Genomic DNA, 24,777 nt, shown 5'->3' on the forward strand with positions numbered 1-24,777 from the left:
CTCAACTTTTAATCCCATTCTTCTACGAAGATTCAAAGTACCCTTATATGGTTTAAAAGATTCATCTGAAGGGTGAAGTGCTGCCTCGCTGCTTTATTCATTTTTTAATTTATTTCAAAAGCAAAGAGGCAGCGATTTTCCATCTACTGACTCACTCCTTAAATTCTTGCAACCAACAGGCCTGCCCCAGGCCAACGCCAGGAGCCCAGAACTTAACCCTTGTCTCCCATGTTGGTCTCCCAACACTGCTGCCCTCCAGGGTGGAACTGGAAGCAGAGCTGGATCTGAATCAGGTACTATTACATGGGCTGCAGGCCACTCCGTGGTGTCTTGACCACTGAAGCCATTAAACATTTTTTTTTTCATTTTAATATTTATTTGTGTGTCTGAAAGGCAGAGTGACAAAGAGAGGGGCGAAGAGACAAATCTTCCATTTGGTGATTCACTCCCCAAATGGCCACACAAGGGCTGGGCCAGGCTGAAACCAGGTGCCTAAACTCCATCCAGGTTTCCCATGTGGGTGCTAGGGGCCCTAGTTTTGACTATTTCTTTTTTTACTATTTATTTATTTATTTTTTTTGGACAGGCAGAGTGGACAGTAAGAGAGAGAGAGACAGAGAGAAAGGTCTTCCTTTTTCCGTTGGTTCACCCCCAAAATGGTCACCACGGCTGGCACACTGTGCCGATCCGAAGCCAGGAGCCAGGTGCCTCCTCCTGGTCTCCCACGCGGGTGCAGGGCCCAAGCACTTGGGCCATCCTTCACTGCTTTCCTGGGCCACAGCAGAGAGCTGGACTGGAAGAGGAGCAACCAGGACAGAATCTGACGCCCCAACTGGGACTAGAACCCGGGGTGTCGGCGCCACAGGCGGAGGATTAACCTATTGAGCCGCGGCGCCGGCCTATTTCTACCATATTTTCAGACTAACTTTTTACTAGAGAAATGGTTGGTTTTTAATGTTCATTTTGTATCTAGCAACTCAGAACGCTCATCAGCTTTAAGTCTGTAAATTCTCTTGGATTTTCTAATAATCAAAAGAATAATTATATCTTTTCCTTTTCAACTGTATTATTTCTTTCTCGCCTTTATTTACTTGTTGAATAGAAGTAGTGATTTAAAAAGTTCTAGTCTACTTGAGGGGCAGCAGGTGATGGCTCAGGTAGCTGGGATATACCACCCATGCAGGCGTCCCGGATTGAGTTCCTGGGTCCTGGCTCCCATCCCAATCCAGTCCTATTCATTGCAAGCCTCTGGGGAGTAAACAAGTAGAAGAGAGCTCTCTGTCTGTCTCTCTACCTTACAACCCACCCCCCCTTCTCAAACAATTTCAAAAATTTTAAACCAAGTTTTAGTCTAGCTTCTAACTCTGACAGGAAATCTCTGTACTCTCCATGAAACATGAGACAATATAGACTAAATGACAGAGGACATTTAACATGACGTCTCAGGACATTTGAAGTGATTTTCTTATGGAAGTACATCCCTGGGTCATGATTTTTTAAGCATTCTGAAAATCTTTTAACAGGTATGTTCAGGCCAGTTATATTTAATGTAGCAATGTACATGTTAGAATTTAAGTGTGATATTTTTTAAGATTTATTTGAAAGGCAGAGTACCAGGGACAGAGAGTCAAAGAAGTTTCCATTGGATGACTCATTCCCTAAATGCCTACGACAGCCAGGGCTGAGCCAAGACGAGCCAGGAAGCAGGAGCCTCATCTGGGTCTCCCATAGAGGTGGCAGTGGCCCAACACTGCGGCCATCATCTGCTGACTTCCCAGGTGCACCAGCAGAGAGTGGACTGGAACAGAGCAGAGTGGCCGGGTCTCAAACCAGTGCTCTGTTACGGGATGCTGGTGTCAGAGGCAATGATAAACCCACTGCCATCTGCCACCATCTGTACCATGACACCGGCCCCGAGTCTACTGTTTCATTCTCTTCTGTCTTCTCTTTTGTTATCACTCTTGTTTCTTCTGTCCTGCCTCTCTGGGGGCTACTTGAGCAAGTTTTCCTATTACATTTTCACATATCTAGTTTCACTGAGTCACTCTTGTTAAGTTTTCTGGTGCTTGCTCTAAGGATTCTAATGCAGGTATTTAATTTAGCACAGTTTGCTAGTGTCAACATGTTACTGTCTCAAGTGGAATACAGAAACCTTCCCAACAATGGCATCCCTTTCCTCCTTCTTGCCACTTGACGATGAGTTAGATGCCAACTCTGCCTAACAGTACTACTTCACAGAAGTGCCAGGAATCTGTCAAACACTGTTCCAGAGAAGTCTCCCAGAAGTCAGCCTTGACATTTCCGGTTTTCTTCAGTCACCATTTCCCTTCAGTTTGAAAGGGAAACCCCCACAGCAATTCTTTGGGAGCAAGACTGCCAGTGATAAAAGTCTTCCCTTCATTCTGAAAATGTCTTGATTTTATTGTCGTTCCTGATGAGATCTTTGCTGCGTGTACACATGAAGGTTGACAGTTCTTTTCTTTCAGCATGAGGTGTTACTTTCTTCTGCCTCCATGGTTTCTGACAAAACCAGAGTCATTGGAACAACCATGACCTCACAGGTCACAGGTGGCTTAGTGAGTTCTTTCCAGATGGGTGGGGTTTTTGTTTGTTTGTTTTAAGGGATGGTACAGAGGTTATCTTCTATTTTCAAAATTGTAACATGACTGAATATGGATTTCTTTGGGATCAGGGAAAGAGAGACCTTCCACCTGCTGGTTCACTCCACAAATGGCTGCAATAGCTGGGGCTGGGCCAATCAGAAGCCAAGAGACAGGAGCTTCTTCTGGTCTCCCATGTGGGTACAGAGGCCCAAACATTTGGGCCATCTTCTGTTTTCCCAGGTGCATTAGCAGGGAGCTTGATCAGTAGTGAAGTAGCCAGGACTTGACTGGCACCCATATGGGATGCTGGTGCCACAGGCTGCAGCTTTACCCACTACACCACAGTGCCAGTCCCTCAGCTCAAGTTTTCAAAATCTATTTTCTCTCTGTGGCTTAGATTGTATAATTTCTAATAACCTAACCTCAGTATCACTGATTTTTTTAAGATGTATTTGAAAGGCAGAGTTATAGAGAGAAAGGAAGAGACAGAGAGAGAGGTCTTCCATCTGTGGGTTCACTCCCCAAATGCCCCCAATGGCCAGGGCTGCACTGGGCCAGGCTGAAGCCAAAAGCTTGGAATTCCATCCAAGTACATCCGTAAGTTCTTGGCAGAGGTCCAAGTACTTATACCATCTTCCCCTGCTTTCTCAGGTGCATTAGGAGAGAGCAGGATCAGAAGCGGGGCATCCAGGACTCAAACTGGCACTCACTTGGGATGCCGGCGTCACAGGCAGTGGCTGAATCCGCTGCCCCACATCACCAGCCCCAGTACCACTGATTCTTTTCTCTTTCCCCTGAATTCTGCCCCTGGCCCAGCCAGTCAGTATTTTCCTTCTGAGGATTTTCATTTGGTTCTTTACGGTTTCCATTTCTTTGCTGAGACTCTGACGTATTCACTCATCTCAAGGGTGTTCATACTTGCTGTGGTAGCATTTTCATGAGAGCTGCTCTAACACCCTTATCAGAACTCCCTCAATCTGGGCCATCTCAGTGTTAACAGCTATCATCTTTTCCCGTGGAAGGGAGATTTTCCCGGTTCTTTATAGGATGTGCAATTCCAGGATGTATTCTGACATTTTAAGTAATTTTTTTAAGACTTTGATTTCTATTTAAATTATTCTATTGTAACAGGATGCCAATGTGTTTAGGTTGAGAATACATATCTTGGACCACTTTTATGATCTGTTGTTCAAATGTCAATTTAGTTTTTAAAATCTTTTTACTGCCGTTTGGCTCTGCCATTTGAACGCTGTCCAGAGGCCAATTTGAAACTTGGGCAGTACTCCATGCCACATTTTAGTTTCTGAAGCTCCTACCGTGCTATTTCTGGATAGTTTCCTGCCTGGCCACTAGAAAGACGCCTAGGACTTGTGCACAATCTCAGTATCTCCCCCTCGCCTACCTGACCCTCCTCCCAGCCTCTCCCTGAATGGGGGCTGCTATGGTTTGTTTGGGGCACGGTGAGGATGATTCACACGGCTCCTTGCATGTGCTGGGGCAGGCTGGTCGACAGGGCTGCAGCCGCCCTGAGGGCTGGGGCAGGGATGAGGAAGGTGCTGTTTCATGGATGCTGGTTAGGGACGGCTGACAGGGATCCACACCCCGTTCTGCACAGCACATGATGCAGAACGACATGCTTCCTTTTTTGTTGTTCACCAAAAATGTGGCAGGAATAATGAAAAGACAAGAAAGAATGGCTTTCTTAAGGTGTCAATCATTTCCTTCCACAGATATGGGGGTTGGCTAAAAAGTTAGCTGATCTAGAACAGCTCATTCTGCTCAATTCTGCTCCCTGTATCTCTCCTCCTCCTCCTGTGTCCAGTGGGCTAGCCTGGACATGTTCCTCTCATGGTAACCAGAGCAAGCCCTGATGCTCAAGCCCATTTCAATACTCTGCTCTCATTTCAGCAGCCAAAGCAAGTCACACGACTGAACTCAGTGAATGGCAGGCAACACACCCCATCTACAGCAGGAAAGATGTGGGCAGGGTGCAGAATGCAGCCAATGGTGCCAGGCAATCAGTCTGTTCACCATCTGATGGCTTTTCAGTCGTCTGAAGTTCTGCAGACTCAGCAGAATTTGTCAACATGTGGATTTATTATGCATCCTGGTCAATATTCAAAGCATATTTTTTATTTAAAGACTCACGCCTTTCTTCAATTCCCACAAATTATATTTTTTAAATCTTATTTCCCTACCATTTCTTCCATTCTTTTCTTTTAGGATTGCTACCATATTGTTATAGGGAACTTTCAACCCAATTGCAATCTCTCTTAACTATGTTTTCATATATTAAGAAATATATGAGTAAATACAGCACTCTAGTTCTTGATTTTCACACTTTATCTGGGGTTCTGAGTAAGACTTCATCTTCAGTGGGAAATGTTTTGTTTTCTCTCTCTTCACGCACCCTCCCTTATTTCTCCTTCCCAACCCTCGCTCCCATCTTGCAGTTTTGTGATTGCTTTAAGCTACATCCAGTCCAGAACCAGGTATGTTTACATGAATGAGTGTGCATATTCTATTTTACTCAGCTGTCACATGAACAAGTTTCTTATTCCAAATTTATAACAAACTTCCTAAGGCTGAAGACCATACCCCATGTCCTTGTATTCATCACAACACCTACACAGTACTGAACACCGAAGAGGTATTCAGAAAACAGTGGTTAAATTAAACTTCTAATATTTGCATTGGGGGTTCTAAGTCTATTTGACAGAATAGTCTTAAATTACTTAGGGTACAGAATTTAACTTGCAATTGCTTTTACTCATACAGAAGATAGGGGTTCTAGTATTTTTCCACACTTCCTCATTTCCAGCTTAGACAATTTAAACCTCCTCCTCACAACCAATTTAACTAGCAGGTCAAGAAACTGCCAAGACCTAACACTTTACCCTAAGAGGCCGATGGCGGCAGGAGCTGAAACATGATGCTGAAAGTGAGGACCTAACTCTGGTGACAGGACAATCCACATCCATTTCTACTACTGAAGAACGACCCCGTGAGATTTCGATGGAGCTCAGATTCTTGCTCCTCCTCCTCTGCTTTTCACTCAAGCCATCTCCAGAAACAACTGGGTGTCCAAGCACTGAATCTGTGATTCTGACCAAGGAAAGCACGGAAGTAGTAGAATTCCTATGGGAATATTTAGCCACTCTTCAGAGAAGTCTCCAAACTGCTCCTCATATATGAGGAGTCTTCAAACCGTTCACGAAAAGTGTGCATTATGAAAAACCATGAGTAGATTTCAAAAAATTTTCCCAACAAAATACCTCATGCTAACTTGCTGCAATACATCTGTGCAGGATCTAGTCTGAGGCACTAAGAAACTAAGACATCAGTCTGAAAAGAGCCCTGGGCATTAAGAACAAACATCAAATTTATGATGATGGCTGGGTAGAAAAATGGTGAAATCAATGATGCTTTATGAGAAGTTCATGGGGACAATGACCCACAGAAACCAACAGTTTACAAATGGATTACTCATTCCAAGGGACATGATGATGTTGAAGATGAAGTCTGTGGTGGCAGACCGTCCACAGGAACTTTGTGACCATAAAATGGACCTTGTTCATGGCCTAACTGAAGAGGACTGACAACTGACAGCAGAAACAACAGCCAAAACCACAGGTGTCTCAACTGGCTCAGCTTACCCAATTCCGAATTTAAAAATAAAGTGGAGGGGCCGGCGCCGTGGCGCAGTGGGTTAATCCTCCGCCTGCAGCCGGCATCCCATATGGGGGCCAGTTCTAGTCCCGGCTGCCCCTCTTCCAATCAGCTCTCTGCTATGGCCTGGGAAAGCAGCAGAAGATGGCCTAAGTGCTTGGGCCCCTGACTCCGAGCGGGAGACCAGGAAGAAGAGGCACCTGGCTCCTGGCTTCGGATCAGCACATCTCCAGCCACTTCAGCCATTTGGGGAGTGAACCAACGGAAGGAAGACCTTTCTCTCTGTCTCTCCCTCTCACTGTTTGTAACTCTACCTCCCAAATAAATAAATAAAATTAAAAAATTAAAGTGGAGCAAACCTTCTGCTTGACTGGTGCCCAAACTGCCGCACCCACATCAGCTGCAGATAAGAACAGAGTTTCAGTGGAAATTTCACACAAGTGGGATCAAGATTCTGAAACATTTGTTCACAGAATTCTAATAGGGGATAAAACACGGCTTTAATAGTATGGCCCAGAAGACAAAGCACAGCTAAAGCAATGGCTGCCAGCAGGCAGAACTGGTCCAGTCACAGCAGAGCCAGAAGTCACGAGAGTTAATAGTTCTGGAGTATGCTCAAGGCATTTTGCTTATTCGCTTTTTGGGGGACCAAAAAAAAGTAGTATTTGCTTATTAGGAGAAAGTAGCCAATGTTCCAGCAGACAAATGCCTGGGAAAACTCTGCCAGAGAGCCACTCCCAGTACAGCAATGCTCCTGCTCCTCCGTCTCATCAAACACACACACCGGGACAACGGGAGATCATCCACCTTACAGCGCTGACACTGTGAAATTCCCAGGATCTTCCCTTTATGGGCAGACTAAACACCCAGCATCATGCCTACAAAGGTGTCTGGAACTCGACAGGGCTTATGTTGAGAAAGAAGGCTTACAGGAACCTTCTGAAGTCCCCCTGTAACAGCCTCTTCCCTTCAGATGGCCCAAACCTGGAACCAGTCGCTCAAGAGAAGCCCTTGACTGACCGCATCACGCCAAGGGCTCAGAGACCCCCCTGAAGGAACACACTCAGCTGACTAGCTGAGGCACTGACAGCAACTGTGACTCAACTTGTCCGCGGGAACAAAAACAATTCATGTATGTTTAAGCTTTTTATTAACAAAACATAGCCTTCTATAACCTAAATAACTTTCAGTGGACTTTCAGCAGATTTTTCTCTTGGTTTCTTCAAAGTCAGATCTCATATTTTATGACTGGCAAAAGCAGTCACTGTTGCATGGTTTTCAGTACTTAATAGCTATATCCCCAAAATATATTCTTAGCTCATATATAAATTATTACAGATTTTGGCTATCACAATTCATAAAATTTTTCTTTTCAAAGTAACCACATCATACATGATTAAATTGTTTTTATAAATGGGATTAATTTCAAAACGTAATGGTTGAGATATTCTATAACTTCTTTCTACACATTTCTTTTAAAAATATTTATTATTTATCTTATAATGCACACCTTTTTCTCTCAAGGTTGGAACAGCCATATTAAGCTTGGGATATTACTTACCCATTAAAAATCTTATTGAGAGCCAAATTTGGAAAATAACACACTATATAATTTTTTGTAGAAATTTAACTAAAGATAAAAAACTTGCTAGAATATCTCTCCACTGCTTACTAATGAATGTCACAAATGCTGAGTCTTCGTACAACCTTGAATTTTAAAGAGTAAACAAGATTTTATTTTCTGAAGCAGATTCTGAAAGTATAAATTACAAGTGATAGGAATGGGAAAAAAGCCACAACTGGTTTATAGAATATTTCATTAAGTTACGGAATATACAAAACTTTCACCCTTGAAATGTGAGGAGCAGTTTATGGCACTTTTAGATGTACTTTTATTTTGATCTCTCTAGATTCCTGGTTATTTTAAGGGTTATAAGGTAAGAACATAGTGTGATATCTTCATAACTCTTTGCAAATGAATTTTGTCATTAAAATATAAAACCTGTATATTTTTAAAATAATAATATTGTATAAATGTCAATTTTAATATGACCTCTAATTGTGAAAGTGTTATTAATTTAAACAAAGTGGTTAAAAATATGCAATAACTTTTTTCTGAACTGGGAAAAAGATAAAGTACAAATGTAAATGTGTGATAAAGAATCCAAAAACACTTGTTTGAAGATTTGATCTGTTTTTTAATTACAAGAAAATACTGGGCTATATTTGATAGGCAAATTAAACAAATATTTTCTTTATCTACCCATCCCCACCCCTAACAAGTTTCCAGGACAGCAACCTGTGTTGTTCCACAGGATCACCAAATTTTTAAAGCTCCAAGTCATGGAGCTCTTTTGCTATAACACCGACTCATATTTACAAGGGTACCCTTAAAAATCAATTACAGGCTATATACCTTACCTTCCTAGTATCAGTCATATAATTTCATAAAGTAATTAAAGGCCAGAAACTAGTCACGGAAGGAAGAAACTATGATAGCATTACTTTATTGGATCAGTATTTCGCAACCTTTATTCAGTTTAGTAACACCTTGTGATTTTTTCTTTATTCATGTGTCATTTAAACTACTAATATCTTTAAATTGACTTACATTTCCTTAAAAACTAATGTATATGAAATAACTGATACCACAATTTTGCCAATTCTAATTGTTGTTTACTACATTATTAAAATATTACACCAATTAGAACTGAAATGTTTGCTCAGCTGTCACTTAAAATTAACTCAAGTGTCAATAATGACGTGTCCATGACTACTCTGAAACAGTGCCTTAGAAAAAGTCAGCCACAGTGTGCATACCTGTCTGAAAAGAAACATTCAGGCTAGGTCCCAATGATCTTATCACAGCATACTGCCTATCCCAACCAATGCTGACACAATTTTAACAATTACAACACATATTTAATTCAAGGTAATTTGAACATTGAATTACTTTTATTTCTCTTAAAAAAAAAAAGATTAAGTAAAAGACTTAATGTAGAAAACATAGACTCCTGGAAAAAGGTGTCATTATTGGCAGGAAGAGAATTCTTATCTCCTGGGATAATGAAAGACCAATTTCAAGTTAAACCAAAAAACTGAATAGGAATAATTAGTATAATATATCAAAGATAACTGCACATCTTTTAAAAATTTAGCCAGTCATATACTTCACGATGAATTGTGAAAAAACTAGTCTTGTCACTTTTAGAACTTGGGTAAAAATTTAACAACAAATCTGCTGAGACTATATTCAGATATTACTTCACCTGCTAATTTTTCATAGAAATTCAGCGTTCAGAGTCATTACCTTTGGCAACTCCCATTCTGACCGAGATCCATCTGCACTGTAGTAATATTGTCTACCTTGATCATCAACGTGCTTGAGCCACTATAAAAATACAACAGGTTTATTTAAATAAAAGTGAGTTTAAGCCACTACTACAGAGACAGTAGACATTATTCTTATACTACTTCCACAAGAACACTGCAAAACAATATGACAAACTTAGTAGACTAATAGAGTTGCATTTTTGATTTGGCAAGAAGATGTATTAATACTATATTGTGTGTTTTTCTTTCTCTTTCCTCCAATGTTAGGCTAGTGATTCAAGCATCACTTAAGGACATAACAAGGAACAAAGCCCTGGAACACAGCACACTCCCATCCTGGAGACAGGCTGGGGAAACTGACAAAGGGGAACTATTTTTCAATCTCTAAAAACAAAACTAAACTATTTAGGCCTCATTCATGAGAATCCTTGGGATTGCCTGCCTTAGTCAATACATTTTATCAACATAATTGAAGCAACAATAGCAAGAACTTTGTGCGGTAGAATAAGGAGGAACAGGGTCGTGGGGAGGGGACATGATCTTGGTTATAAAATAAACGAAACTATTGCTGCCTTATGTTCTTAGGCTAGAAAGAGAAGCAAAAACCAACACTGCCAGGTGTAATACACATATAGAATGTCAACATTTATTCCCAACCAAATTAATCATAAAACACTAGATTCATGGCTTTTAACAAATTTGGTTATAATAATTTTAAAAAGAGAGTAGAGGCAATGTACAATTACAGATGGTTGAAAATAATTCCAAAAAAAAATGCTTCCTGAAGAAATCTAAACACAACATCCGACAGGTCTACCTATGACAGGTCTGTTTGAAATGGCCGTCAACAGCACACAAAGTCCCATCATTGTGAGCAGTCAAAAACCATGAATCAGTAATTATATATTGCCTTTTCACATGGTTGGTCGGCATAATTACAGAATTACAATGAAGAATAGTCTCATGAGTTTTTTCTTAAAATATTACTAAAACCAGTACACAACTATGTTATGAGAGAATTCTGTCAAGAAACACTAGATGAGAAAAAAAGAATGTACCTTTTCATTAGTATAGTCACTGGTATATAAGGTATGCCCACGTTCATCCAGCTCTTCTGACCAACCCCTGGGAGCAGAACCACACTGACTATCTGACTGGCTGTTACAAAGGCTCTGGAAGTTCTCCTCTGACGAAAGCAGCTATAAATGGTCAGAAACACAAGGATTTTTCTTCTTTGAACATCAACATGCAGCAATTGAAAATCTAAGAGATCAACTTTTCTTGGCTATAAATAATAAGATATTTTGAATATATTTGAATAGTTTTGTTTAAAACAAACTAGTTAGTCGTTAAGTATTTAAGTATTATAAGTGGTGAGGTAAAAATTAATAATAGTTATTTTGACACATTAATGCAATCCTAGAAACATCACAATGAAATGGAAAACGATGTTTTCAGACAAAGGAGTGAGAAATGCTACCTTCCATTTAATGCAGCTGTCCAACAGACACCACGTTAACAAGCGACAGGGATATACGTGTGTGTAAACGAAGGGATGAGGAAACTTCAGACTGTTAGGACGAGTTTCTTGAAAACCCTCACTCCTCTGCGTATCCCATGAGTAAGATCAGAAATCCAGTAGGGACACAATAGGGGTGTGCATGATAAACTTCAGACATACAAAGGGACTTCAGAAAGTTCATGGAATGAGAAGTTAAAAGGTAAGTTGTTTGGTGCAAAAGATTTTTGAAATCCATGCATAGTTATTTCCTAAGACACACGTTCCACGAACTCTTTAAGTTACGCTTGTACAAAAGGAACACACTGGAAGACCGAGAAAACTTAACAGTTATTGATGCTTCTTAACAAACCGGAGGTAATACAATGTTACTAAGCAGCCATCTGTTTACTGCACTTAAACCTCATTTATTCAACAACCAATCATTTGGTTAATCCTCATGGGCAATTGATATTTCCTATCACCTCTAGGTAAAACAGTTTCAGACTATATTTTCTACCACTGTAACTTAATATGAAACCTTGAAGATGGATAGACTCTCAATGTCACATGTAAAGATACAAAGAGTACATTATTAACTTTTCACAAAAACTGACATAGACAACTTTGCAGAAGCATTACATAAAAGTGAGCTGTGTTTTGCAACATAACACTTTGAAAAAATGAAAAGCCTAATTCAAAACTTCAGAATGTCTTTTTATTTAATTGCAACACCTTAAAATGTAATCCTGTGTAGGAGTACAATGAAATATTTTAGAAGCTGAATAAAAGAAGGAAATCTAATTAGTAAATTTAATGCAAGAAAAAAAATCAAAATCACTAAATCAGTTTTCCCATAAATATATAATTTTCTAGTTGACAGAATGTTGATCACAACTGTCCAATGTTCTCTTCTGGTATGACAAACAACCTTCAGTATCTTGGTATGTTTTACCCAGAGGAACTCTGAGATCTTGATACCTACTGGTAGAAAACAGCCATCTAATGGCAATTTAATAAAAAATTAGGATAATTTTAGCAAGCAGTCTCCAAACGTTAACTGTTCTATATTAGATAATTCTATGCTGGAGGGCAGCTGGCTCAGTAAGTTTGGGTATATTCTGCAGTGAATGAGCCCTAGCTGAAATGTAACAGGCCTGCTTACAGGAACGTGGCAGGTAGGTACATCAACTGGTCATCTGCATGAATACAGTTAAAACTGTTACATTAATCATCAGTGAGCAAGAGGCTAGTTGAGAAACACCCAGAGGTCACCCACTAAGGAGAAGCAAGATCCAGGGAGCTAAACAGAATAAAAAGACCAGCTTTGTTCTGGAAGGCATTTGCAAAACCTCAAACTGGAACACTGTTCTTCAACGTCATGAAAACCCTACAATGCAGAGCCGAGATCCCCCAAAAATTAGACCCACAGAGTATGAGTGATCAGAAACAAAACTTGCCCTTTTATTCCACACGAGGAAAATCGAAGGAATCTTCCCCAGACCACAAGGCAGTCTTCATGCATCCTAAGTTACTGCTACCCAGGTGGCCTAGAAAACCAAAGCTGACATCCCCATCGTGAGCTCCTAAGAACCACAGTCGCACATTAAAACAGAGAACAGACACGTCCCACTACCTCACGAGGCTCAGGAGGAAAATAGACACCATCAGAAACCTCACATACCAGAAATCAGAAAAACAAAACACAAGTGGCCGACATCATGGCACTGCGGGTTAAAGCCCCAGTCTGCAATATGGGTGCTGAATCACATCCTGGCTGCTCCACTTCCATTCCAGCTCCCTGCTAATGTGCCTGGGAAAGCAGCAGAAGATGGCCCAAGTCCTTGGGCCCCTGCACCTGCATGGAAGACCTGGAAGAAGCTCCTGGCTTCAGATCAGCACAGCTTCTGCCATTGCGGCCATTTGGGGAGTGAACCAGTGGATAAAAGACCTCTTTCTCTCTGTGCCTCTGCCTCTCTGTAACTCTGCCTTTCAAATAAATAGATAAATCTTTAAAAAAAAAAAAAAAAAGAAGAAGAAGAAGAAGAAGCAGAAGCAGAAGAAAGAAGTCCCGTGTTCATGCTGCAAAGTGTCCTTATATTTTTGGAATAAAATATGTTGCCTGCTTCAAATGGTTCAGGAGAAAATGGTGTGTGTTTGGGAGGATCAAAGGACACAGAAATAAAGAGAATGTGGTAAAATGGTAAGAACTGGAATATCTAGATGAAGGTCCGTGGTATACTGATATTCACTGGAACAGTCACCTAACTTTTGTCTAAGTTTAAAAGTTTTCAAAGTAAAAGACATTGAAACCCTTCCAAATAAAAAATAACACTTTTTTAAAAATGTAAGTACTGACTCAACATCAAAGAAAGACACAGATAGATACAAAAAATGAAGAGGAGCTAGATTTGGAAATGCTGAGGATGAAGCAGATACCAACACAGGAAGCAGATCACACACACACCTAGTCAGAGTTCCCAAGTGGGGCAGTGGCTATATACAGATAATAGCTAAGAATTTTCCAGAACCCATCAAAGACAGGGATCTTCACATCCTTCAAGAGTTCTAACCACAAAGCCCCAGCTGGAAATAAAGACGCCTTCACTTAGTCACATCAAAGCGCAACTGCAGAGATGGGGTCTTAAACGCTACCAACAAACCTCCCCTAAAAAAAGACAACCTGAAAGCTGAATTCCCAGCATCAACAATGGCAGCCAGTACAACACGATAATAAAATCTCCCACGAACTAGGGAAAACCAAACACACAGTCAATTTAGACCCCTATATTCATTAAATAATTCTTCAAAAACCATGGGCAAAATCAATAAAGTTCCAAACAAAAGCCAAGATTCTAAGAATCTATTGGTAACAGATACTGATAAGGGACTATTTTTTTAAAAAAGATCTATTTATTTACTGGAAAGGAAGAATTAGAGACAGACAGACAGACAGACACATCTTCCATCTGCTGGTTCACTCCCCAAGTGGCCACAATGGCTGGGCATGGGCCAGGCTGAAGCCAGGAGCCAGGAGCTCCATCTGGGTCTCCCATGTGTATGAAGGGGTCCAGTATTTGGGCCATCACCTGCTGCTTTTCCAGGTGCATTAGCAGGGAGCTGGATAGGAAGTGGAGCAGCCAGGACTCAAATGGGTGCCTTATATGGCATTGCAGGGAGTGGCTTTACCCTCTATGCCACAACACCGGCCCCAGATGAAAGAATTTAAAAGCATGTACTTATAAAGAAAATATGAGAAAAAAGGTAATGTGGGAAAATAAAATGATAAACTGAGAATTAACTTGAGTCATCATGTACAAGAGGACTAAACACAGAAATAAAATATATGACACTAACATAAGAGCACAACAAGGATACTTCAAAATCTTTATGGAAAATGAAATTAGAAGGTACGTTTCTTTTTGGTACAAATAAAAAATCTGAAGTCCAGGCATAAGAGGGGGACTTCAAAAGTTAATGAGGGGACTACACTGTGGCGTAGCAGGTTAGCCACTGCTTGCAAGGCCAGCATCCTACAGCAGAGCACCAGTTAAAGTCCAGGCCACTTGCTTCTGATCCAGCTCCCTGCTGGTGTGCATGGGAAGGCAGTGGAAGATGGAGCAAGTGCCTGGGCCCCTGCCACCCACATGGGAGACCAGCTGGAGTTCCTGGTTCCTGACTCCTGGCTTCGGTCTGGTCCAGCTCCAACTGTTGCAGCCAGCTGGGGAATGAACTAGTGGATGGAAGACCTGTCTCTCCCTCTGTTCCTACTGTTTTACCTTTCAAATAAAAAAAAATTTGTATTAAGAAAGTTAATGAAAAATGAATATTATAAGAAAACCATAAATAGATTTCAAGTACTTTTGGCATCAAAATAAACTTGTCTTCTAATTCTGTTTTCCACAAAAGCTTTGAAAAGTACCCATGTGTATTTGGGCACAGCTTTCGGAAGCAAGAGGACAGTGACTAACTTCCGTCTTAGGTGCCTCAGGTGGCCAGGTCAGGATTCTAGGGCAGGGTTTCTCGTCAGCAGAGCTGTGGAGAGCTGTCCTGTGTGCTGCTGGAGGCCCAGTAACGTCTCGGGCCTGGACCCACCACGTGCCAGTAGCACTGCTCCCCTTGGTGTGACAACCAAAGAATCCACAGACACCGTCAAATGTCCCTGGAAGGCAACATCACCCCCAGTGAAGCACCACTGGTGTAGGGCAGCCACTAAAGCAATCAGATGAAAGAGTGCACAGTTGGCACCTCTCAAACTCCGCTGATGTAAATCCAGAACAGGGCAAACACCAAATGAGACAACAGCCAGACAAGCCAACGCAGACTTAATGATGCACACAGAAGAGAGCAGGCCCCAGGTGGGCCGGGCAGGGCAGTGAGGGGAGATGAAACCCACCAAGTTACAGAGCAGAACCTGCACGTGGCTCAGGAACGGCTAAGGTTCCTCTGGAACCAGGGAGTGAAGGCAGTGCTACCTAAACAGCAAGGACTAAAATTGCCGGGACCCCCTTCTCTGAGCCTGGTCACTAGGCCTGTACCCCCTTCTCTGAGCCTGGTCACTAGGCCTGTACCCCCTTCTCTGAGCCTGGTCACTAGGCCTGTACCCCCTTCTCTGAGCCTGGTCACTAGGCCTGTACCCCCTTCTCTGAGCCTGGTCACTAGGCCTGTGCCCCCTTCTCTGAGCCTGGTCACTAGGCCTGTGCCCCCTTCTCTGAGCCTGGTCACTAGGCCTGTGCCCCTTCTCTGAGCCTGGTCACTAGGCCTGTACCCCCTTCTCTGAGCCTGGTCACTAGGCATGTACCCCCTTCTCTGAGCCTGGTCACTAGGCCTGTACCCGCTTCTCTGAGCCTGGTCACTAGGCCTGTACCCCCTTCTCTGAGCCTGGTCACTAGGCCTGTACCCCCTTCTCTGAGCCTGGTCACTAGGCCTGTACCCCCTTCTCTGAGCCTGGTCACTAGGCCTGTGCCCCCTTCTCTGAGCCTGGTCACTAGGCCTGTACCCCCTTCTCTGAGCCTGGTCACTAGGCCTGTGCCCCCTTCTCTGAGCCTGGTCACTAGGCCTGTGCCCCCTTCTCTGAGCCTGGTCACTAGGCCTGTGCCCCCTTCTCTGAGACTGGTCACTAGGCCTGTACCTCCTTCTCTGAGCCTGGTCACTAGGCCTGTACCCCCTTCTCTGAGCCTGGTCACTAGGCCTGTACCCCTTCTCTGAGCCTGGTCACTAGGCCTGTGCCCCCTTCTCTGAGCCTGGTCACTAGGCCTGTGCCCCCTTCTCTGAGCCTGGTCACTAGGCCTGTGCCCCCTTCTCTGAGACTGGTCACTAGGCATGTACCTCCTTCTCTGAGACTGGTCACTAGGCATGTACCCCCTTCTCTGAGCCTGGTCACTAGGCCTGTACCCCCTTCTCTGAGCCCGGTCACTAGGCCTGTGCCCCCTTCTCTGAGCCTGGTCACTAGGCATGTACCCCCTTCTCTGAGCCTGGTCACTAGGCCTGTACCCCTGCCGTACCCCAGCAGACTCCTGGGAACTGACCCCTCTGAGCAGGGACAGACTTTCGGGTTCTCGGTTGAGAGACAACATACACGACTGGGACACAGGTACCGACACAGAGAGGGAGACGCCAAAGGAACAGGCAGCCCTCACTCTCCAGACAGCAGGGCCAAGCCGGGGCTCCATGGAGACCCTGCTGCGTGCAGAAGCAAAGACCTAGAGGTTCTAACACTGGAGACTCCCAATAAGCACTAACTGCCTGCGACTGCGGCAGAAAGGGCTTCCCTGCCTAGAGTCCTACGCCCGGGCACGATGTCAGTTAAACACTGAGCGCAGAGGGCAGGATTTCTCACCCACGCACGTCTTGGTTTGGCCTCTTGTACGCAATTTTTCTCAGGAAGTCAGAGGAGAAGTGCTGGAGCCACTTCGGAAACAGCTATTTCTATGAGTTTGTGCAGAGATTGGTCGTGTAAGCGGAGATCCTGACAGACAAATCGCTCACATATATTTATTGAAACAGAAAGCTAAAGAACATGTTAAACGTTTCTGGGGCTACTTCAAACTTCCTATGTCTGTAATTTAGCCTTTTCCCTAATTCTCCCAAATAAAAGCTTTTATTTTATTACCGACTTATAACGCAAATCTAATTTTCCTAACTTTCTTATCCAGTTAAGCAGAAACAATTTCTCTCACTAGTTTTCCTCTCATTCTTAGACACTAACAGCACAAGCTACCGCCGAACCAGAGCTATAAATAACTGAAAAATAGGACATGAAGGGGGTTATTAACTACAAAAGGCTTTCCTGCATTTTGCTCAGCACAGGGTATGCTGCTGGGTCCTGCCGGCTCCTACCTGCCCGCAGCTCTGCTTTACTTTGTGTGAGCCCCCTACCGTCCACTAGAGCAGGTGTCCTACGCAGGTGTGGGACTCCACTCTGGCTGTCCCGCCAGCCCAGCAATCCACATCTACACCGTCTACCAGCATCTCATCAGCCCCCAAGCTGAGCGTCTCTCGAGTCACAGCTGACCAACTCACAACACTACCGTGAGGAAGTGAGGGCAAAGGCGGAGCCAGAGGCAGCAAGACTGGGAAAGCACTCGTGAGAGAAAGAGGGCCGCCGTGAGCAGCTCGTCAGACTGACAGGCTGATCACTGTAACAGAGGAACTGCAGTTAGTTTCCTGATGTAAGCACAGAGGGATCTTGTACCTCCGAGAGACAAAGTGAGAAGTAGCCTGACAGCCACGCGAAAGCCTCTGCTTTAATCGCTTAGATAATTTATTTCTACTTATTTAGCTTAGTCACATCGTATCTTTTCCTCCTTTTCTGAAAATTGCCACTGGTTATACAACAAAAATGACTGAATTGGTGCCTTCTAATAGAGCAGTGAGCAACTTCCATCCACTTCTGGAACTAGTAAGCATTCAGGTTAGCCGATGTCTGCTAGTTAGAGATTAGGAATAACCAGCACTAGTATGGTGAAACTTGGGAATCAGTTAGTGTCTTAGAGATGCAAGTGTTCTACCATCATCTCGCTACCATGTCACAAAGCTTCTCAATTAACAAAGAGAACACCGGGTAACTCACGGGTCGGCTCCGCACTCTCACATACCTCGTGATCTCCCGGGCTGTGGAAGTCTCCTTTGCTTGCGTCCCGAGTCCAGCGGGGCGGTTTCCAAGTTCTTTCCTGAGTCCCTCGGTTGTAGTAGTAACAACGCCCCGAGCCGTCCTTGTGGGTTTCCCACTCTCCATTAATCTGAATGGCGGGGCTCCCGGGAAGCGGAGGCAAAGCAGACTGGGATATTTTCAGTTCCTGTAGATTGGCGTAGACGGGAGAATCTGGCCTTCCTTGACTTGGAGGTGTAGTGGCCTATGACACGGAAATAAAAATGAATGTTCAAAAAGGCACGTTTAACAAATTAAATAGGAGATTATGCAAATTAACATTTAAAAATTAAAAGATCTGGAAACATACATATTAGTTCAATTAAATACATAGAAACAGGTGTATATATTCTAACAAAGGAATAATCTAAGTTTTAACACTCCTACTTTGACTGAAAAGTAAACAAAAGCTTCACACAGGACTCAAAGTGTACTCAATACTTTCCTTAACCTGAAAGCACACTCGATTAGAAGTAGGAACTGTGGGTTTTGGTTCAGAATCTGGCTCTGACAAGTTTTATGATACTGGAAAAAATCACCTGAACCTCCATAAATGTGAGAATTGCCTAAACCACCCAGATCTTCTACAGCTCTAAAATTCTAAGATTTTAGGCAATTTTTAAAAAGATTTTATTTATTTATTTGAGAGGTAGAGTTACAGACAATGAGAGAGAGAAACAGAGAAAGGTCTTCCTTCCGTTGGTTCACTCCCCAAACGGCCACCACGGCCGGAGCTGTGCCGATCTGAAGCCAGGAACCAGGAGCTTCTTCTTCCAGGTCTCCCACATGGGTGCAGGGGCTCAAGCACTTGGGCCATCTTCCACTGCCTTTCCAAGGACATAGCAGAAAGCTGGACTGGAAGAGGAGCAGCCGGGACTAGAACCAGCACCCACATGGGATGCGGGCGCCGCAGGTGGAGGATTAACCTACTGTGCCATGGCAGTAGGTTAAATTTTTTTAAATATAAGAAGTCTGGAGCTGGAGCTGTGATGCACTCCCTATCAGAGTGCATGGGATGGAGTCCTGCCTGTGCTTCCAACTAACAATCATCCTGGTAGGCAGCAGAGGATGGCCCGTATGCCTGGGCCCCTGCCCCCTCGTGGGAGACCTGGGCAAAGCTCCTGGCTTCGGCCTGGCCCAACTCTGGCTGCTGTAGTGGGCCTTTCAGGAGTAAACCAGAGGTGAAAAGTACTCACTCTCTCTCCCCTGGCACCCTACCTTTCAAGTAAATAATCTTTAAAGAAAATAAAAGGGGCTGGTGCTGTGGCACAGCAGGTTAACACCCTGGCCTGAAGCATCAGCATCCCATATGGGTGCTGGTTCGAGACCCAGCTGCTCCACTTCCTGTCCAGCTCTCTGCTGTGGCCTGGGAAAGCAGTAGACGATGGCCCAAGTTCTTGGGTCCCTGCACCCACATGGGAGACCTGGAAGAAGTTCCTGGCTCCTGGCTTTTGATTGGCCCAGCTCTGGCCGTTGCGGCCGTCTGGGGAGTGAACCAGTGGATGGAAGATCTCTCTCTCTCTCTCTGATTTTCAAGTAAAAATAAATAAATCTTTAAAAAAAGAAAAGAAGAAGTATAAAAAGTCTGATACATGGACAGCTCATTAAGAAATATGTATATTTCTAAACTCTAATATTAAGTCAGGGATATAAGCAAAACATAAAAGAATAGCACATAAGAATTTACATGTTCTACTCCTTCTCAGTGATAATTTCTCAGTGTCCATAAATAAATCAATTAATCCCAAATTTCCTATTTGTGGATTTTCTAACAACGGAAAAATAAGAATCAGCAGTAACTGATACACATACTCTTGCGTGACAACTTCCATTTTTATTTCTGAACGTCTCACTAGATGTCAGTAAAGAGCAGAACACGCTTCCCACACTTTGAGGACACTGCCACTGTATCAGGTTCCACAGGCCTCCAGCTGACAGAACAGAGCACTCAGAATACACACACACGCACACACACACACACACACACATGCACGCGCACACACACCTTTCTCTTACAACAAGACTTCTCAGCTCTGGTGAGGGTTGTATGAGCCCGGTGTGTTCACTAGCACGCCTGACCTCCGCCTGCTGGATGACAGGGGTGCACCCATGTACACACACACACCTGCCTTCGCTGTGACAACCAGAAAGCCTCCAGACACTGCCAAATGTCCCCTGGGGACAGAACTGTTCCCAACTAAGAAATCACTGCTTTAACATTAAATCCTAAAGCTGTATCCTGATGTTCAATTACTGTTGAAACGTATCCCGAGTTTTATGAATGGTTTAAAATACTGACCTAAAAAAAGAGAAATATGAATTGAAACACTCAATCAGTTTTATTGAAATTAAAGAACTTCAACTTTTAAAAAGTACTATTTGCCTGTGCGATTTTAGTGAGTTTAAATCACAGAATAAAAAACACAAAGGCACGGATACCATTCCGAAGACCACGGTCTTTTCAGCCACGGTAGCTGTGCAAATATTGCACCCAATGACGCAAACTGGACCGTTTTCTTAAAACGTGAGCTTCCAATTTAGAGCACCACCCAACAGCATCTTTTTATGACGATGCTCTATCCACAGAGATAAAACAGCCACTTATTCCTCTCTCAGACAAATCCCATGTCCTGGTGAGTCAGCCATAACAATGTTTCTCTGACAGGTGGAAATTCTGTTTCCACAATTCCTCAGTAGTAAGTCATTCTCAGAACTTTATCCAGAGAGCACTGATTCAACAGGTATGAACCAAGTTCTCAATCTGTCCCTCACACTGGACCAGAACTCAGGGAACTCCAGACGCCAAGGGACAGCCACCTTCTAAAATGTTTGTGGGAAAATTCTACCGCATTTTTAAGAAATGACTAATTTCCTATTGTTTAAACAGCTCAATTTTAAACAGCTTTTCCTAATGGAGGAAAAAAAACCAGAACTGCTTCAGCACAGTCAGGAAGACTAGCATAATCCTGACACAAGAACACTACATCTCACTTTAAAAAATCATGAAAACATCCAAACTAAAACGTCAGCAATCTAATCCAGCACTACGTTAAATAAGGCAGAGGCGTTAAGAAAGCCTGAGGAAACCGCATACTGTTCTTCAGACTAACGGATGAATATGGTCATCTCCACAGACACGAGAAAGCATTTATGAAACCCAACACAAACTGAGGACAAAACTCGCCACGGCTTAGGAACAGGTGATGCTTCTGTGCCTTTTCAAATTCATTAGCACTTAAAGTAAACAGTATAGTTCACAAGACACATGAGACGTACTTCCATTAAAGTCACGCGTAACACTAGAATGCCGAGTATCTCTTCAACATTGGTTAGTACCTAACCAAGGTACTAAGACATGAAACAGAAAGTCAGCTCATAAATACCCAGGAGAAAAAGCCCCTGTCAGCTGTTACTGAGATAAGCAGTGTTGTGGAGTGATGGAGTGGTAAACAGGTAAGGTACTGGCTGGGTACCCACTCCATATTACAGTGCCTGGGTGTGAGTCCTGACTTCCCTCGGATTCCAGCTGCCGGCTCACGTGCACTCTGGCAGGCTGCGATGATGGCCTCCTAGGTGGGCTCCTGCCACCCACATGGAGACCTGGAGTAACACCTCGGCTCCCACTTTGAGCCCAACCAGCCTCAGCTGTTCTGGGGATCTGGGGAATGAACCAGCAGATGAGAGCTCTCTCCATCTATGTCTGTTTCTCTTTCTCTCTCTCTCTCTCTCTCTCTGCCTCTCAAATACAATCTTAAAATTTTCTAAAACCCAAGTCCAGGAAAACTACTAAGAAAGTTTAATAAATTGGCCTGCTCTGGAATCTCATCATCAGTTTCCCACACATGAGCAATAACAAATCAAAAAAAGCAATGAGGAATAAAAATCTTATTCACAAGAAAAAAACAGCTAAACAATTACAAATAAGCCTTTAAAGAAACATACAAAATCAAATGAAGATACCTATAAAGCTTCCAAGTATCTAAAATTAGACTTTCACCTTCAGGTTAATTCTCTAAAACTCAATCTATAAATTCAACACAGTATTCAGCATGTAACATAGACAGGACACTTCCTAGCACACAATAGCAGCAGTGAACTTCGCTGACCAAATGAACAAAGTGTGAGTAAAAGTATGCAAACACACATGCCCACATAAAAGCAAAATTAAGGACCTGGAATCGGTTAGATGTGATAAAGAGAGGAAACCAGGAAATCATCCACATTGCTAGCAGCTGTGTCTCTAAGACAGCAACATCTGCAGATGAACTGAGCGCTGTGCACTCAGCCGGGTGCATGGGTTACAGACAGGAACTGTCAAATTTCTTATCTTCCAGGACCTCAGGACACAGCGAAGGAAAGTGAAAGAAACTGATGGTTCCAATGCATAATGGATGCATGGCTAGAGCTACAGAGAGGGGACTATGGGAACAAAAATGACCAAACCACAGAAATGAGTAAGTCACGGTTAGCCAGGTAGACGCTGGGGAGACAGGAGTAGCACCAAAAAAAGAAGCCGGGAAGCAGCACTGTACGGTCATTGAACGATGCTGACTCAGAGCATGCAAAAGGAGAGGCAAGCAGTGGAACAAAGAGAGTCCTCGAGCCATGTTATAAGGCATTGATGTCATCCAGAAGCATGTAGGGAACTACAAGACTTTAAGCCAGGAGGTACATTCTGATCTAAACTTCAGAAACACTCTAGACTGCAGAAGGCCACAAGCAGAGGCAGGGGTCGGTGAGGAGCCTGCACCACAGTAGAGAGAAGATGAAGAGAGCTGCAACAGCACAAGATGGCAGAGTGCAGGAGGAGCAGGACCAGATCCAAGAAGGCATCAGAAGGTGAAATGAACATGCAGATTGGATGTTCCTGTCTGTGGAGGAGGACTGGCTTCTGCTGTGTGTGTGTGACTAACTCGGTTAGACTGAATCAGGCAGAAAAGCCTTCAGTGCTCACAGATTGCTGGGTACATAGATTGGGAACTGGGTAGATATCAGGGCTTAAAATACAAACGCAGAAGTCATCTACATTTTGAGGGGGCCAACAACTTAAGAGAACATACAGAATGAGAAGAGGAAGAAAAAAGAGAACCCAGGAAAATACTGAACAGTTGGGCTCATGAATTAAAATAGGATGTAAATTTTTTTTTCAAATTTTTTTTTATGGATTAAGCTTTCTCCTGTTTTTTTTTTTATTTTTTATTATTATTATTATTATTATTATTTTTGACAGGCAGAGTGGACAGTGAGAGAGAGAGACAGAAAGGTCTTCCTTTGCCATTGGTTCACCCTCCCTTGGCCACTGCGGTCGGCGCGCTGCGGCTGGCGCACCGCGCTGATCCGAAGGCAGGAGGAGCCAGGTACTTCTCCTGGTCTCCCATGGGGTGCAGGGACCCAAGGACTTGGGCCATCCTCCACTGCACTCCCTGGCCACAGCAGAGAGCTGGCCTGGAAGAGGGGCAACCGGGACATAATCCGGCGCCCTGACCGGGACTAGAACCCGGTGTGCCGGCACCGCAAGGCAGAGGATTAGCCTAGTGAGCCGCAGCACCGGCCAAAATAGGATGTAAATTTAAAGTTGGCACACTGTCTAGCACCGGTGACTTTTGCTGTTGTTAAAATTATTATTACTGTAATCAATATAATCAAGGGACCACACCCATCCTCCTAAAGGAAAGGATCCAAGGGAGGAGGCATCTAAAGGTTAAGACAAGATTTCCAAAGGGGGAGAACAGTATCAGATCAACGGCATCGATTCAGGGGCTCTGAAACAAGAACCTGACTCCCAAATGAGACATCAAAGACTTCAGCTACCAGCCATGAGGACCGGCACTGCCTTCTGCCACACACAGCTAGAAAGTGAGGAAGGCAAAGGACACAGAACTGTGAGGCTGTGTGCGGCCGTGTGGCACAGCGCAGCACTGTGATCCGGGAACAAGCGGAACAGGGTGCGCTCTGCCACTCCTGCCTTTGTGCCCGGGGGTTTCCAGTGAGCTAATGCAGAGTCCAGCACACAGATAAGGGAGTGCTGGGAATAACACAAGGATGGAAAGTGACAAACTAGTTAACAATAAGAGAGAAAATAAGAGAGAAAAGGGAATGATTTCTTTCCATCAAGAAATCCTCCAAGCTAGCTGGTATTCCTCAGATTTGGTAAATCAACAGAGGGAAGAGTTATGTCCGACAGCTAGAGCCTAACGGAAATAAAGGTTTACTGCCAGTGAAAGGTAACACGTTGCTGGTTCCCACCCTAACTTACCACTATTAACTTTTCCTGACAGATACTCACTTGAAGTGTTGTTCACCTACTGGCAAGAGAATTTTCTAGTAGAAAAAAGGACTTTGTTTTCCTAATGAATTCATTCTGCACAAGTAGGATTCAGTCTTCCATTTTCAAAGTGTGTAGAAGGAACACAAGAGGACTCAATATTCATCTAAAATTGAACTTTGATCTCTGACAAAAAGAAACTGTACGTGTTTATTGTCAATTGCCCAAACTCCTGGGAAAACTCACGGAGATTACCATG

At 43.5% G+C, this 24,777-nt stretch overlaps 1 protein-coding gene across 8 annotated transcripts in view; it reads right to left on the reverse strand.

Moving 5' to 3' along the window:
- ARHGAP12 (Rho GTPase activating protein 12) overlaps nt 1-24,777 on the reverse strand; it is a 133,516-nt gene that overhangs the window by 35,329 nt on the left and 73,410 nt on the right. For 4 of the 8 annotated variants that reach the window (XM_002717286.5, XM_070056090.1, XM_002717285.5 and 1 more), the window contains exons 4-6: nt 18,201-18,458; nt 10,664-10,804; nt 9,583-9,663 (exon numbers count right to left, since the gene is read on the reverse strand). In XM_002717286.5, coding sequence (XP_002717332.3) covers nt 9,583-9,663; nt 10,664-10,804; nt 18,201-18,458 — 480 coding nt within the window. The remainder of the gene's footprint in view (nt 1-9,582; nt 9,664-10,663; nt 10,805-18,200; nt 18,459-24,777) is intronic. The other 4 variants (XM_070056093.1, XM_070056092.1, XM_008268008.4 and 1 more) reach the window with 1 other exon arrangement.

This window comes from Oryctolagus cuniculus, chromosome 13 (genome assembly GCF_964237555.1).
Source record: "Oryctolagus cuniculus chromosome 13, mOryCun1.1, whole genome shotgun sequence".
In the NCBI taxonomy this organism is placed as follows: domain Eukaryota; kingdom Metazoa; phylum Chordata; class Mammalia; order Lagomorpha; family Leporidae; genus Oryctolagus; species Oryctolagus cuniculus.